The 17,322-nt window shown below is 39.9% G+C and overlaps 1 protein-coding gene across 5 annotated transcripts in view; it reads right to left on the reverse strand.

Annotated features, from left to right (window-relative positions):
• The window catches only part of UBE2F (ubiquitin conjugating enzyme E2 F (putative)), a 56,240-nt gene that overhangs the window by 31,692 nt on the left and 7,226 nt on the right, over window positions 1-17,322 (reverse strand). For all 5 annotated transcript variants that reach the window (XM_053947161.1, XM_053947159.1, XM_053947162.1 and 2 more), the window contains exons 3-6: window positions 13,348-13,377; window positions 12,372-12,437; window positions 7,231-7,298; window positions 3,705-3,775 (exon numbers count right to left, since the gene is read on the reverse strand). In XM_053947161.1, the coding sequence (XP_053803136.1) occupies window positions 3,705-3,775; window positions 7,231-7,298; window positions 12,372-12,437; window positions 13,348-13,377 (235 nt within the window). The remainder of the gene's footprint in view (window positions 1-3,704; window positions 3,776-7,230; window positions 7,299-12,371; window positions 12,438-13,347; window positions 13,378-17,322) is intronic.

Genomic DNA, 17,322 nt, shown 5'->3' on the forward strand with positions numbered 1-17,322 from the left:
TTACAGAACTCCCCATCTGAGCTCAACCTCTGTCAGAACACCTGAATTATTTTCCTCCAGCAGCACAAGTGTGACAGAAATGCTTGTGACAGGCTCAACACTGAACCCTTTTTTTATTCCCTGATACATGTTAGAACATGTGGATCTCTGGTGAAGAGACAGCCTTGCAGGATGACCCATCTCTCACCAAAACTGGCATAAACCAATCCAAAAAAGGATGTTTTAGGGAGGGATATCTAATTAGCAAAGAGAGGATCATCATCCTCTATTGTGTGAAAGGACTTCAGCTTCCTACAGGTAAAGAGTTTTAGTCTGTCTACTCTGGAGGAAAAACTTATAAAATAAATTTTTATATATTATATAATTTATATATTATTTATATATATTTGGATTTTTTTATATATATTTAGAGAAAGAGATATAGATATAGATAAATATATAAATAAAATCCATAAATAAGTATAGAATATATGTATTATAAAATATTACTTGCATTTTAATATGAATATTAACATACAAAATACAGAATTTCCTATATTATGGTACATATTAAGCCCAGTGAAGCTGCTGACCTATTTGCAAGTGGAAACCATGGAGGTGCTCAGGCATTTCTGGACCTTTCAGATCCAAACCTCAGCAGTTATGAGAAGGAGATATACTGGGGGTCAGAGCACAGTTGAGAAATAAGCTGAAGTCTTGCTCAGAAAAGTAATAATCTGAATGAAAAAAACTCTAAGAAACTCCTTGAAGCATCATTTCACAATCACACCTTCCTCTGTAAGGAGTCACCTAAAACAACTCACACAGCAAAGCACAAAAATTCACCACCAGCAGCAGCTTCTGCTACTGAAATGACAGGGTTCAAGTGAAATAGTCTTAAACTATAAGGTTTTAGCAATTTCCAGGCTGACAGGTATTCAGTAATTTTTAAATTACAGCAGATGACTAGATCATACAGGTTATGTAGTTATCTAATGAACACGGCAAGTTTATATCCAAGGAAATTCAATCCTTGTTCAGTGCAGAGATCCTAGGGAACAGGATGATCAGCCTGGACAAGCCCATTCCACCTGAAGTGTGCTGCTCATCTTATTTCTGTGCCTTTCAGAAGATAAAATATGCCATTAGCACTTGTGCAACGTTCAAAATAACATCTTGTGGCTGCAGTTTGTCTCCATATGACAAAAGCAAAAGAAGCTTGCTTTTTGTCTGCTCCTTATCAAATTGTGCAGCAGTGCTTCCATTTGCCTCTCCACACACCTCACTGGGAAATTCCAAGCGAGGGGGAAGTTAACACACCAAATAAAATCATAAAAATATTCAGTGACAGAGCACCTGAGCATGAGCTAAGCCTCATGGACAGCCCTGCAGCTTCCCAAGGCCTCAGAGCTCTCCTGGCTCAGCTCCAGCTGGAACACCACAGCCAGACTGAGGAGACACCTGTACCTCCCAGAGCACTCTGGCAGGAAAGCAGGGAAGACACAGAAGTGTCCCTTTGGCATGATACTCCTCATTTGCTGATAGAATTGGTTTTAGAGCAGCACCCTCTTTCTCCTATAGATTGGGAATGACCATTAAAGCCCCTCAACAGAACATTTCCCCAGATCTAGGGAGACCTCCCAGCCTATGATTACAAATCATACCTCAATCTGGGTTCCTACAGGCAGACTGAAAACCACTGCTTTTCAACTTTCAGTAACCAAAACAGCCCCTGATGTGACCAGTCAGCTGCCCAGCTTTCATTTCAACAAAAATCTTCTCATTCTGTGAGTAACTCCTGCATGGCAGAATGCTCTGAGGATTTTTTTTCTTATTAAATACACACATCCTAAAGAGATCTTTTTAAAAACATTCCATGAGGTAGGAACTGCATGATTCCAGTAAGTGTAAAACCTTCTGGAACTCCAGCTGACCCAGTCTGCAGCTTAAGTGACTACAATTTACTGTAAGGAGAAGATCAGTCTGGAGAAACCTCCATTTTTTCTATCCACATGTGCAGTGCAGGTGATATCCAGTATGGGCCAGACCTAATTAGGATCTGTCATTAATAATATGGCCCAGGGTAACATAAAGCACAGAAAAATACCACTTTTCCTGCCCACAAGCTTAACTATTTAGAATGTTTTCATCCAGGGATGATTATCAAACCAACACATACCACAGCATGAGGTATGTGGGGGAAAAGCACTGATGATTTTCTGCTTTTAAAAACAACTGAAGCTATTTTAATGCAAAGACTCTTGTGTAAGTTGATTGCAGATACTATACATAGAATGCATTCTCTGACAGGCATAAAGCAATTAAGTTATTTTAGTTTTTCCATCTAGTGCCAGACATTTCCAGGGTTGGATATGTTGAGGAATCTGACAATCCAAACTGTTTCAGTGCAGATGCAGAAAGCATGCTTCCACTTCATTAGAATTATGATGCTCCAAACACCACATTCCTCTCTTATAATTAAAACCATTTCAAGAGATGGAAAAGTGTGGCTGCCCCATCCCTGGAAGTGCTCCAGGCCAGGCTGGATGGGGCTTGGAGCAACCTGGGATAGTGGAAGTGTCCCTGCCCAAGGCAGGGGGTGGGATGGAAGGAGCTTTAAGGTCCCTTCCAAGCCCAACCACTCTGGGATTTTATGAATGTGAAGCTCAGAAGATGCTGTGCTACAGCTGGAGCTTCAGCTTTGGTTTGGTGCCTGGTATTTGCTGCTCCCTGGTTCAAACACCTCACCTGTTCATTCCTTTACCTGCACTCAGAACATTTAAGTTTCTTAATGCTGATGAGCCTGACCTGCCTAGGGAAGGCAATAAAAAACTTCATTTTCACCAGGACTTTCAACACAGCACTAAAATGATTTCTCCATCTAGAGGAAAAAATCAACTTCTCTTTAAGCACTGATTTGCTACACATGGTGACAACCAGGCTGGATTTTCAGAACAGCTTTCAATTCCACTTATGGGCTTTGCTTCTGCTTCATCTGCCTTTCCTTCTGTGTGCCATTAACTTGAAAAATGACAGGCAGGCTTCTCACTGCTGTTTCTGTTTGGTTTCTGGCCAATTTCACCATCAGGTGTTGAGGATGGAATTGCAGAGTTTTACAGATTCATTTGGAAGAGGAAACATTTACTATCAAGGAAACTCACCCAGCAAGAGAAGCCTCTCTGGCAAGGTAAAGCTTTCAGGTTTCATATCCTGACTTATCCTGACCCCAACCCTGCTTTGTTATAACTGGCACATGTGTCTGATCAGTGGATATGAAATATTAAATTTAACAAATGGCAAACAAAGAATAATTACTGTCAAAGTTTAAGGAACACTTTCTTCCTTCCTTTTTGAAACAAAAAGAATTTTCAAGCTCTTAAACACACTTGGGCAATAAAAGGTAAAGCCTCAAAGCCTCCCTCAGGGCCTGAGGATGATTCAGTTATGAGGGAAACAAAACTACATTTTGTTTAGGCTAGAGTTTACATTTTTACCCCATTTTTTGTTCTACAAGTAGAAGAAAACACTAAGTCTGAACCTGAAAAGCCAGGCTCTCCATGGTCCCTACAGCACAGCAAGAATGAGACTGTGAGTAGGTTTTTATGCTCCTAAAAGTTACATGCAGAATCAGCACAAAAAACCACTGTCATGACAGTTACATCCAATATTTTACCAAACAGAGAAACCTCCAAGGTTACAAAACTCCAACAGAACGTTGTTCCTACCTTAGGCAGATTTCTCCTGTCTCTGTAATGTTTGGGTGCCAGATTCTTGTCAAACATTTTACCTTTGGAGGCTGCCAGGAGAGAAAATAAATTACTGTGTTATCCTCTAAGATAAAACCCTGTTATAACTCATAAAACAGAAAAAGGCAAATATATTTGATATTCACAGCCTGGGCTTGTATGTTTAGGGCAATGATGCATTATCTGCAAGAGCCAAAACAGACTTCTCTGCCCTTTTAGCTTTTCTAAACTCTTCATAAAAACCAGGCTTGGTATTAGGCTTTTCCTTAGAAAAAAATCACTTTTAAGAAAGCCAAGAAAATTTACTCCTTCAGGGAAAACAAAACCCTTTAAGTCATTCAGTTTCTTCATACTTAACTATTAAGACACTAATTTAAACCAAAAAACTTCACCAAGGCTTGTCCAAATCAGGGATTTGTTAAAAAACAGCAGAGGATGCAAAGATAACAAAGAAATAACTAATGATAAATAAATAGCTTATTTTAAATACAGACCCTCCTGTTCACAACTGAACAGAAATGCATCAGCAGTGAAGGCACTAAAATGAAAAGCCACAGGCAAGATCACCAAACTTCTGAATGTCATAGTGGGGTTCTGAAGTACAGATTTTTAAAGTACAGTCTCCTTTGCTCTAGTTTTGTGAAGTAAAGGAAGAGTGGCACATAAAAATTCCAGTAGCTTAGCAACAGCACGTTGTTCCATCCCTGCTCTCCCCATTAGGACTTGCAGCTTTCAATCAGGCAGATTATTTCTGATAGGAAGTGTCCTGGAATCCATCAGCACACACCAGCACCTTGCAGGACTTCAATTAAATCCCAGATTATAAATGTGGAGCCATCTCCCTCCACTTTTTTCCAATGATGTCTTGAATCAAGAGGCAAAACAGCTCAAAGAGCTGTATTTGCACGGCAGCATCATGTGTTTTATCTCATCTTGTTCCCAACTTCCCAATTACCTTTTTAAGAAACTTTTTAAATTAAGACTCCTTGGAAGAGGTAATAAAACATGCATGACACTGAGAAACCAAAAACAGACCTAAAAGAGATGTTGTACAAAAAAAAAAAAAAAAAAAACAACCACTCCTCACCACAACAGATCTGGGATTGATAAGGCAGATTTTGCCTTTCCCTCAATTCAGTTCTGTGCAATAACTCAAGGGACATCACACATGGCATTCTTGAAAATTAAGTGGCTCACAGAAAACAGTCTCAAACTTTTTGACCTCCAAAACACCTTAGAAGTTTTCTAACAGCACAAGCTTTGCATTAGCTACACTTTCTCATTGTTTTGAAAGATGGTGTCTAGTTTTCAAGCGAGGGAAAGCAGCAGAATTTATTCCATGCCATTAGATCAAGATAAAAGAGTAAATTTCTACCATATGCACCTTCAAACACAGAATGTACTGATGAGTCAAAAAAAAAGCTTTGTAGAAACTCTTTTTAAAAAATCCCCAAATCCTCACAGTGAACTAACTGGTGTCTCATTTTTTGTACTGTGGAAACAAAAGAATTCCTTTATCCTTTCAAAGTGATTTTCATTGCTAGAAGTTAGAAAAACCCACTCCTGACAGTAAGACAAAGGTTTTTCTCTCTCTCCATTTTCCCTTTTAGACAGACAGGACAACTGCAGCACCACTATAAAATTTATCTTCAGACAAAACTTCTCCTTGGAACTTGTTCCAGATCATTTTTGAACCCTCCCCAGACCAACAAATCCAGAGATTTCCTCAGGATGATGTTTCACCTGAGCACCTGTGACACTCTACATAACAAAGCTCCCCAAATCCATTTATTTCCTTGCTCAAACTCCTCCTTCCCCCCAGACACCAGCAGCTGCACAGGTAGATGCAGCTTCAGCTGGGGGGCACAGCAGTGACCACATTCACTTCCTTCTCCATTTCTAAGCAGCCACTTCTGCTCTGGGATCCCTCATTTAAAATTAGCAGTTTCAGCTCTTGATGAATTAGGACTCTCAAAGGACAGGTATACCAACAGATTTTGTAATTTTTTAAAAATTATGTATTATTTATGTATTTAATTTGATCAGTATCCTGTAGATGTAAGTCTTCACTAGTGAAGAAATTTACCTCGAGAAGGAATGTGGCTCCTAAGAGAAATCTGGGATGAATGTTATGTGAAATGTTTTCTCTGGACACCAGCTAGTCCCAAAGCATTCTGCTGAACCACCTACAACTGCAGCTCTTCTCTTTACAGTCTGTAAAAAGCATCATTTCCCCCAGGAGGCCCTAGGGGGTATACAAGTCCCTGGGGTGAACTACACTGCAGCCCTGAGGTATTTCTTGCCACCTTCCACCAGCAGTTTCTGAAGAACTTCTCAGACTGGCTGAAAGTGAACACTACACACAGCAAAGCACTGAGAGTGCTTTGGCTGCAGGCCACAATACCAAATCTGCCAAATTGTCCCTCTTTATTTATTTTCTGCTCCTCCACTACACCACAATTCCACATATCCACTCCTTTTGCCCTGGCAGGTCTGCAGAGCTCTCCTGAAAACAGGCATCACTTGTGTCAGTCCCATTCTGCCTGGCAGGAAACTAAACCACAGCCTCAGCAGAATTCCCTCAATATTTGGATTAATACTGCATTCATAGCCTGACCACAATCCAACATCCAACCTCCTGCATTGTTTCAAAACTTTTTATTTTTGTATTGGATAAGAGGTGCTCAAATTTAAAAATATTTCATTAACATTTGCTGTAGATTTTCCTGCTAGTGCTGAGCAGGGAACCATAACAATACAGAAACTTTTTTAATTATGGGAACTGAGAATCAAAAAACTCAGATCAAAACTGAACTTCAGCTCTCCTGTTAACACACAGCAAACACTTTCCTGCAGCAGTGTTGTTTGGGTGACCAACTGGAATACAAAAATCAAAGGGAATTAAATGAACACACAAAAGATAGTGAGGGTGACCTCTGTCACAGAATGAAATTCTTTGGTAGTTAAGGGAAACTTAAAACATCCCACAACCAAACCCACACAACTGCCAACACAACCTAGCTGTGACTGCAACTACTACACACAGATAAGGCTGAATTTAGGCTCAGCTGAACAAGAACCAAAGATCTTCCCTGAAACTCATCTCCAGGTCCTCCCTTACACATTCCTCAGCCTCTCTGCAAGAACTCTGAGCTGCCAACACCAAAAGTAAGACACCAAAGCAGAAGAATGCAGGGGAAAGTTACACAACTGTCAACCTTTTTTCCTTTTGGTTCACTTATTTCATTCTTAGATATATAACTTTTTATGAGAATAATCATTAAATGCAGGTCTCATGAATAATTAAGTGGAGAGAGCAGAACCTCAGCAGAAGGGAAGACACTCATCTGCATTTCCCAGAGCTTCTGCCAGACAGTTGCAGAGACTTATTTTATTAAGAGACAGAAGATCCTTTCTCAGTCTCAATGCCAAGTTCCCCCTGAGGTTCTGTTACCTGCAAAGAAAATCTAAAATGACAACTATGAGACTAATGACAAATACTCACCACCATATTGTAGGCATCAGGAACTTCAGTTTCAAACTGAAACTTTCCCCCTTGGTAATAGCCCTCATCTAGAAAAGGAAAAACAAGGCAAATACTTATAAAAGAGAAAAGCACCAAGACTAAAACAACAGCACAGGGTTACATCAAACACTTCAGCTGGTTGCACCACCAGCTGCCATCTGATCCAAGGAGTGTGTGAGCACCGTGTCCTCCTGCACTCCCAACATTTTTACAGCAGAAATTTGAAGTCAGGAGAGCCAACAGTCCCAGAAAAATCCACCATCCTGATCACAGGAACAGGGATACCCAGCTAGAGGAACCTTGCATTGTAGGAAACAAATCCTGGCACGTGGCAGGCAGCACCACATCAGTGACCCTTGGAATGAGCTGGAGAAATCCTGCCCTTGCTAGAGCACTGCTAGATGCTGCTCCAGGACTGAGCACATCTTCCCAAACTTGTGCTGGCAATCCTGGTGAGTAGTAGGAATGATGTGTGCAAGGGCATGTTTCAGAGTGTACTTCAAGAAGAGCAAGCAGGCTCTTTCATTGTAATTATCTTACTGTGATGTATCTGCTAGGAACACGTTTGCCTCTCTGCCAACCTCTCTACTGAATTATTAAAATGGCTGAATTTTCAAATATGACATAATAAAATATCTACTTACATTTAAGCAGGGCTAATAGAATGGGATGACAGACAGCCTGCAACTCTTGAAATAGCTGTGCTTGGAAGCTGAAATGCTTACAAGTGATCTGAAATGCACCTGGCGTTGCCATTACTGAGGTTTTTCATGGGGAAAAAAAAAATAACAAACCAGCAAACAGGTACCCAGTCCACACTGGGGATTTGAGACATCTGAGGGATGCTCTGGCTCAAAGCACCTTGAGCACTCCAGCCCCAGTGAAGGCCAGGAGGGCTGGTTAACATTATATGATGCAGGTTTTTTGTATTTCTTAAACCAACAAAGAAATGTTCTGTGAAACAATCCATAGTTTACAGAAAGACTAAGAGCAATTTTACTATTACCTAGCTTGTTCCAAACCACAGAAAAACTTAGTTTGTCTACTGTAGGTCATCAAAATCCTCCTTCAGGTTGCTGTCTCCTCATCTGCTTTTCAAATCCGTTCTCCATTCCCACTCCAATTCCATTCTGAAGTGTGCTGGATTTATTAAGCAATTTTAGGCATGCTATGCTTTGCCAGAAAGTAAAGGCACATGTACTGATTTTCATAGGGGAAAAAAGCAAGATAAAAGCATTTCTCTTTTGTTTTTGAATATAGAGAGATAAAAATGAGTAAAGCAAGCCATTAGTGAAGAACAGGAAGCAAGAGGTGAGTTACAGTGATACCCTTTGGTGAAACTGTTCCCTGTCAAATGTGCAATGCACTCAGAGTGAGAAACTGTTCCAGAAAGGAATCACTGGGAAAATGGTCCAATATCCCCCAGGAGCTCTAACACCACATTTATCCAACAGAACACAGCTGACTGCACTTTATCCACCATCTAGCACTATAATACACTTTAACCAAGTGCCAGGAATTATCACATTTCCAAGTATAAAAGTTATTTTCCTTGGCTTAATTTCACTAGTTCCTTGATTTGCTGGACTTGGAGCAAAGCATGCAGCAGCTCTTCACATTCCACCCCTGCTAAAATTAAATAAATGCCTGCTGATGGATGTATCCACGTGTGTTTTATGTCAAAGAAAATCCCCAGGTTTAATGAACACTCACTGCAATGGTTGTCCAAGAAACACTCAAGAACTTTAAGTCTTCCTCCAAGACAATTGAATATTCATCACTGCCTCATATTACAACTAATTTTGTATTTTGGTTTTACCTTGTCACCAATCACTAATTAAAAACCACACTGGGTAAGCTAAACCACACTGCCTCTGCTATCAAATAAGCAAGGACATATTTACACAATTGGGAGAGCAAGACATCTCTCCTCCCCTCTTTTATACAATTCTGCCTCTGTGTTCCTAAAGCAACAATAAAGCCACTCATTACCAGTCACTCAAATATATATTAAAAATTCTGGAGAGCCTCAGAACCCAGCCAGAAATCTTGCACTGCATTCACAATTAACAAGATAATTCACAATGAAGTCATCTTTCAGCATCTCAAGTAAATAGGTTCTCAGACTGGGAGAGAAATTCTCCATTTTTTAGGCATAGAAAAGTGGTGGGAAAAAAGTTCTGGCAGAATTAACAGTGAGGAAAGAGCTATAAATAAACACATCAAATGGAACAGCTTTAACACATAACTTAGGAAGTTGGCCACAGAGACTTTTGCTAAAAAGGGAGGATTCCTGAGCCACAGTTTTCCTCCTACTGCCTAAATTTATGTCTTCAAGCTGTATTAGCAGAGCAAGCATCCCTCCCACTTCAGTCTCAAGTTTCATTACCAACAACCTGACTAATCTTAGCTTGTGTTTGTAGGACGTTTTAATGCCTGAAAGTGCTCTGGAAAACACTTAACCAAATTATTTCCTCTCTTTAGAAGAAAATGCAAGATAATTAGGGCAGGCCACAAAGGATGCACTTTGCATAGTTGCTCCCTGAATCAGCCATGCTCACCAATATTTGTGGGCAATTCACCAGAAAACTGGGCCTTTATTAATCCCCCTAGAGTGGCACTCAAATATCCACACCAACCCCAGACTAGTCCAACAGCCTGGGAACTGCAGGGAAATTGCATTTACTCTTCTCGGTTTCTTCACATAAGCTACCTAAAGTCACCTCCTTTATTTTTCTCCAGGTCATTACCATGTTTCAATCCTCAGCTTCCAATTTTGTGCTCCAAATACCAGTGCAGCAAGCCTGGATTCTAAGCAGCCATCTCCTTATTTTCCCTCGATTTTAATCCAATATGGTACTGGTGCAAAAATAAGAACAGAGGCAAGTGGTGGCACAAGGGTATTTTTTAAAGGCAGAACAAATGTTTCAGATGACAAAAGGGAAGAGAAGCTTCAGACAGCAGAGAAAACCAGCAGTGTCTGCCTTGGGAACATGGAGTTTATCCACTGCAGCAGAAAAATCCAAGTCTTAGCCATTTTCTAGCATGTGCTGCTAAATATCCACTGATGGTGCACTGCAGAAAACTGGAGCATACAGAGATTGGAATTTCTTCAATTATATGAAGCAGCCAGCCTCATCAAGATTTTCTACAAAATCATTTTAAATTAAAAACTTCCTGTCAGCATAATTCTGTGACATTAAATATGGGCTGAGAAAGGTTTTTGTGAGAGGAGCTGAGCAAGGGACCTGAAAGGATTTCTGCTTGGTGGTCAAGTTCATTTTCTTATTCAAATTAGTCTTTCTGTGAAAGCCTAAGGAAGCTTCTTTTACTGTCCTTTCAAGAGCAGCCACATTCAAAATGACTGCATAGAACAAAGTCAAGATCCATGCAATACTGTTCAGACAATACAAGAAGAGTTGGCTCAAGCCTGCTTGAGCCATAAAACTCCTGTGACAACCATTCTGCTGCCTCAAGGAAAACTAAGATTTAGCACATACTAGAGGAAACCTCAGTATTGAATAGAGGCAAGAAAACTACAAAGATTTTCTTGGTCTGTGCTGTGCTCTGCCTTTACAGTGCTAAACTATGGCTGATCATAAGAGTCTACACCTGAATTATGCACAGCTGAAAATAGATGTTTACTTGGGTCAGGCTGCAACTGCAGAGACTTCAGCTGTGCAGCTATATTTAGAGTAACAAAATGTTAATTAAGATCATCTCATTGGCAAGATCACTGGCACAAAACCCATGCTCTGCATTCAACAGCTGGTTTCTGCCTGCAGCATCCTGCTGCACAGCAGAGAGCAGACAAAACAAATTCCTGGGATTTAGACACCTTGGAGTTAGGACAGCTTTTTCACACATCACTCATTTGCACAGTGATGCTCTTGTAAAGTCAACTCCTTTCCAGAATATAATAAAGCAGCATCATGTAAAGTGAAGGGCATTTGGTGCAAACAGAATTAACACCCACCAAGTAAACATGAGCACAACTCCTACACAGAATGACAGGGACGAAGCTCTAGATTAGCTCTTGCATTTATTTTTAATTACACTGACAAGGCAGCCTCACTCATTTTTCCAACAAAAAAAGAGGGTCACATGAATGGACATGTTAACAGAGACCACCCAAAATTTCTGCTGGAGGAAGGGCAAGTTGGTTTGGGCTAATGAACAGCAACAGTGACACCTAGTGCTGCTCTGGCTTCAAAATACTGGATTACAGAAACATCCCAGGCACAAACACCAGGATGATTGACACACCTCATCCAAATTCTGCTGTCAGAAAGCATCTACAGAAAATGGGCACCGAGGAGAATGAGCTGGCAGGGGGACACTGATCCAGCACACCTAACTCAAACCACTCAGTGCACTGCACACAGCAATGGTCTCATTTGAGCAGCTGCAGTCTCAAACACAAAAAGTGCATGCGAAGTTTAAATAAACTTCCATGCAAATTCATCCATAAAGCACAACCTTCTGTTCTAAAATGCACAGAAAACACTAATTTCAGGTGGCTATTAAGAAACTTACATGGAAATGATAATTTATGAAAATGCTTTTACTGACCAGCCTGCCAGCAAGAGCTTCACAGGATACTCAAGTTGTGTTAATAATAAAAAATCTGATTTCACATAAATAAAAAATCTGAGCACAGTCAAAGACTCAGAGACTCCTCCTTGTTAAGCATCTGCAGGCACACCTGGGTTTGAAGTTTTCCAGCTGTGTTACATTGGTAACCTCTCTCTACACCTCTGCAGAACCAAGCAATCAGTACAGGGAACACACAACCTAACAGGGCTGTAATGCAAAAATAAATCAAGGTGGTTTCAAACTGGCTGAGAGGAAAAAAGTTCTCAATCAAAGTAAGTAAAAGTTCTGAGTATTTCCTAACCCTACTCATTTTTGAAGGGCTTTTTAGTGGAATCTGGTTGTCACAACTCAGCCCAGTTTCTCCATCTCTTTAATGAAATAATCACTACTACAGCCAGACTTTCTTTGACTTGAGGCTTTATTGGAATTACATTTCCTAAACACCAACACACACAGGAAAAAAAAACAAAAAAAACAAAAAAAACAAAAAAAAAAAAAAAAAAAACCACATTGAAAAAAATTACCTGGGGTTACAGTTAGCTGAAAGTAATGGAGCTTGTTTGGGTCAGGAAAATTCACTTTACATGTACCTGTGAAGCAAAAGAATAATTTACATCAGAAGTGAGTTCTCCACTGCTGGCTGGCATGAGGAGACAAGTCTATCATGGTTATTTTATCACCCATGCTATGCAGTCTTTAGCTTCTTAACCCATCAAGCTGGCTGTTCCTTTTCTGTAGCCAAGGAGCTAAACAGTATCATAGTTATAAATCCTATTTGCTTGAAAAAACCTACCTAGAACTGTAGACAAACCCTAGTAAAGCACTCACATTGTGGTAACTGAAACCACACATTCTGGTATTTCTTACCCTCTAACAGAACCTACACTGAAAAAAGTTTACCTAAAATTACTCTGTGTAAATTCTCTTTAAGGAAGGCTTACATCTCAAGGAAGATTCCAGATCCAAAAATCATTATCTTGCCTTTTTTTTTTTTTTTTTGAGAATATGCATCTCTCTTTAAAAAATTAGTTTTCATGAGTATTTTCACTATTAACAAAGACATCAAGTTATATCTGGAAGTGAAAAAACTGCAAGCTGACTTCATGTTCCCTGAGAGCTGAGCTATTTGCTCTGCCCCTAAATCAGAATCTCCTGCTTTGAAAATAAGAGAATAAAGAAAAAACAGGAGTGAGGCACTAATTGCACCCTTGAGTCCCATGAACCTTTTGGGCATTTTGTGAAAGTTTTGCTGCCACTGCCCAGCAATCAAAAACTGGAGGCAAATTATCAATCCTCCTTCCAAAGGACACTAATGAGAGTCCAGTTCTCCACAGCCCCCTAAGAGGAAGCAACAGAGAAAATCTGTTCAAGCCAGCGTGATGGAGCTTTGCACAGCTTTCCCTGAGTTAACAAATACCATCAGCATTCATACTTCAGTCAAAATGTTCATTCAGTGCTCCTTTCCCCCTTAAAATCCATATTATTAAATGTTATACTCACAAGGTAAATTAGCTTCAAGGTCTGCAACCTCTGTTGAAAAAAAAAAAAAAGAAACAAAACCATTATTTATGCAAGCTTAAAGCCCTTCTTCTTCAAGTCCAAATTGGCAGATGTAATTTAAACCACCCCATAAATCCAATTTTACTTAAAAATATAATTAAGCTGCAGTGGAAGTTTACCTTGAAATTTCTCTTTAAGCCACTCAATTAATTACTAAAAATGCTTATCTGCCCTACAGACATGGCAAATGCATCCTCCTTTGATGGGGAGTTCCACTCTGCCAAGACTGAAGCACCAGGGCTGCTACCACACACAGCACTGGCATTTCCAAAGCACAGAGTTTTGTTACTGATGTGCACTCCTATTCAATTAAATTCTCCTTTCATTTATTTCCTGAGCTTAAAATTCACAGAAGAAAGGAAGCATCCTGATTCTGTTCCACAGCCCCCAGGAAATGAAGTGTATTCCTAAGCCTGCCAAGTCACTTTCCCTAGAGAAATCCTGCTTTTGTGTATTTTATTGAAGTCTTACTTTCAATTTCTTATGAACAAGATGCACCAAGGTATCTCCCCCTTTACTTCTAAAATCCTAAGAAATAAAATGGAATATATTTTTGGCTTTTCCTGTGGTCTTATTTTCCATTTCTAACTTTGCTTGCAGGCCTCCACAGACACAGCCCATTTATTTGGGCTGACAAGATTTTAATTCCAACTCTCAAAACACACATTTGAAGAAAACTGTCATTCACAATTCCTGGCACAGAACCCAAACTGATCTCATCACAACTCCCACTAACTCTCCCGACCTGCTCCTGCCATCCATGCTTACCAAACCTGGCATTTCTCTGCAGCAGGAATGAGGCTTATTTGACTCTCATCTCCCTTGTGCTTGGCACACCCTGCATCTGCAGCCTACTACACCAAGAGAAGAAAACACCAAAACAGAAGCACTGTGCTTCACACTTAGCTAAAATATTCACAACTTCCCTCTTTTAAAATCCCACACTTGCAGCCAGAGCTGATTTAACCAAAGCCATGCACTGAAAGACAACACTGGAGCCATACTTTTGCTAAAGTACTGTCTTTATAAAACACGCACACAAAAAAATGTAATTTCAGCTGTAATCAAGGATTTTATTTCAATTTTCCCTTCCTGGTTGATAAAAAAAGACATGACAAGCAACCCCTGAAGGTGCAGCTAGGAAAACTTTTCCCGAGATAATTCCCTCCCTCCTTTCTTTAAATTCACCAGCCTTTCACAGTGGGAGGTGAGGCACATCAATCTTCACTGCAGTGCAAAGTTTAGGACCTGGTTCAATTATTTTAAGGTGTTGACTGCTTTCCTTTATTGCCTTCTGTGCTTGTGTGATGTTCACCTTAATGAATCCTGCCTGCCCTTTCCTGATCCCAAAAAGGGAGGCATTTAAGGGCAGAGCATGCTCAGTCCCAGCAAGGGCTCAGCTGAGCAGTTCTGCCTCCTGCAAGGCTCAGCAGAGAGTTTACAATCATCAGAGTTCCTTCGAAGGGTGAAAATTCCCTGTCATGTGTTCACACTCCTGTGTTTCTCTCTGTCCTGTCACAAGAATGAGTGGTTTTTCTCGTGAAAACATGAAAACAAAATGCTCACACCCAGCAGAAGGGAGCACTGTGCTCCTTCTCTGAAGGTGTGCAAACAGGCGGGAATGCTGTGCTAATAAACCCCCACAAAAGTTCTTGGAAACAAAGGCAACTGGCTCAAAACTGAGGTTTCAAATTAACTCTAAACCAACCACTGAAACTAAGAATGAAACAACTTCATGAAGACAAAGTAGACAAATATCTGCTTCAATAATCTAAATGTTTAAAGCAACATCAAGTAAGGCAACAGATGTCACTATTAACTGTGCCATATGAATAAACACTGGTGATTCACCAATTAACAAGCACATTTAACAGGCCAAAGCTCAGTGTTTGAGGGTTTTCCAAACTCTGTGTCTCTCTGCTAGTGACAACGTTGACATTAGAATAATTTCTGTATGTTGCTGCTCAGAAAGCAAACATTTTGACCAGAGCATTCAGGCTCCATTGAGATTCTGATGTTTTAACTCACACATTTTCTGCATAAATCAATACCTCTGGCATGAGCATTCTCGGTAAGAAAATGCCCCTTGTGCAGGCTGCCAACTTATTTAACAGATTTGTAAATTAGCAAAGCACGGAAGCAACAAACAGAGCTCCAATGCACTGAACTTCCAAGAGCTCCAAAAGTTTCACTAAATTAAAGAACAAACTTTTTTCTAACCTATTTCCTATTTACAATAATTTATAAAATTTTTCAACCTATTAACTTTGACCACACAATACTACTATTACTTCCAACACTAGTCGCCTATATTTTTTCTTATGTAGTCCTACAACAATACATCTCTCACAATTCTAATTCTTTAAAATATCCAGTCTTCCTACAACCCGTATTTTAAACTTGTTAAAACTTAATTCTAGCTCAATCTCTCAACAATATCATCTCTATTCCATAACCTCCCTAAGTCAACACACCTTATCTCAGTGTTTATATACAAGACTGTATAAACTTGACAGAAAGTTTTCAAAATTCTTTACAAATCCATTTCCCACACAAAAGTTTTTCTGAGCTCCTCTTTCAAGAAATGACTGTCACTACAGCTAAACAGTGAAGAAAATTCAGTTTGAGTACTTTTCACGGCCATTTCGTGGAGAATCTGCATCTGTGTCTCAATTCACACCATTAAGATGAGGAGACAACCAGAAAACCCAAGTGGAGGAAACTCCAAACAGTCCAAAGCCTGGCGTGATCTGCTGCAGGAGCAGCCCAAGTGGAGATGTGCTTGCACAGTCCTGCTCTTGACCCAGTACACGCTTGCTTGAACAGTTCCAAATGGTACTTTAAGCCATAAAAAGGCAAGGCTTAAACTTAAACCCAACACAAACACTGCCAGAGTTGAATGCAAATGAATTGTGTCTCAGCTCTTCTCTCTTCTGTACAGTTCCTGAGCTGCTTCTAAGCCTAACACAAGCAACCAGAGTTTTTTATAAATGATTTCACAAACAATAACTCTCCCTACCCATGACAGTTCTCCAGACAGAAATAGGAACACTCCTGCTGTGTGTACAAGGTTTATGAATGTTCAATGCACACACCACAACCCCATTGCTCTGCTCCCTCACCTCCCCAAGGAAGAATTTAGCAGTGCTTTTTTCACTAAGTCTCCCACAAAAATCAGACTCTATGCTTGATTTTGGAGCTGGAGTTTGGTTTTAAGCACATCAAATTATTTCCTCAAGTGAGTAGTCTCATCCACAGCAGTATTACTTCTCTGGTTTTGTTCAAAAAGCCCCCTCTCCTGTTTAGGTCCCTCTTCAATTTACTTCTTTAAGACTTCCAGAGATGAAGATTGAATACTTTGACATTAATAAAAAATCCATTTTCTAAGTACTAATTCTAATACTCTATTCATTCTGGAAATGCTGTTTGCCTCCTAATTCTTATCCATCTATCTTTATAGCATTCCCTACTTAGCTCCTCTGAACTGTACAGACCAGTATAAGGAAAAGAAGTATTTTCTCCCTTCTCAACTTTCCTCACCTGTTTTTGTGAGGAGGGATATTACTATTTTTGAAGGCTTGAAGAAAGCAAATAAATGGTTTCTCCAATTTTTAGTTACAATGGATATTCACCTCGCTTTCATCATCATCAGTTTCCCACTTCCATTCTCTCAGGCTTAAACAGAGGCACACATAAAATGTTTTCTGGTTACATAAATATGGTGGTAAAAGCCACAGATATTGAAGACAACCAAAGAATAAACCCTGTTAACTTATTTTCACATATATTAAGTTATTTCAAGTTGCCACAATCAGACTAAGCAGTAGTAGTAATATAAAAGTGAATGATGAAGTTTCTGTGTGCTACCAAAAATGCAGTGCAAGGGACAAGCTTTGTGATCCATGAGCTGCTACT

Source organism: Vidua chalybeata, chromosome 7 (assembly GCF_026979565.1).
Source record: "Vidua chalybeata isolate OUT-0048 chromosome 7, bVidCha1 merged haplotype, whole genome shotgun sequence".
Lineage (NCBI taxonomy): Eukaryota > Metazoa > Chordata > Aves > Passeriformes > Viduidae > Vidua > Vidua chalybeata.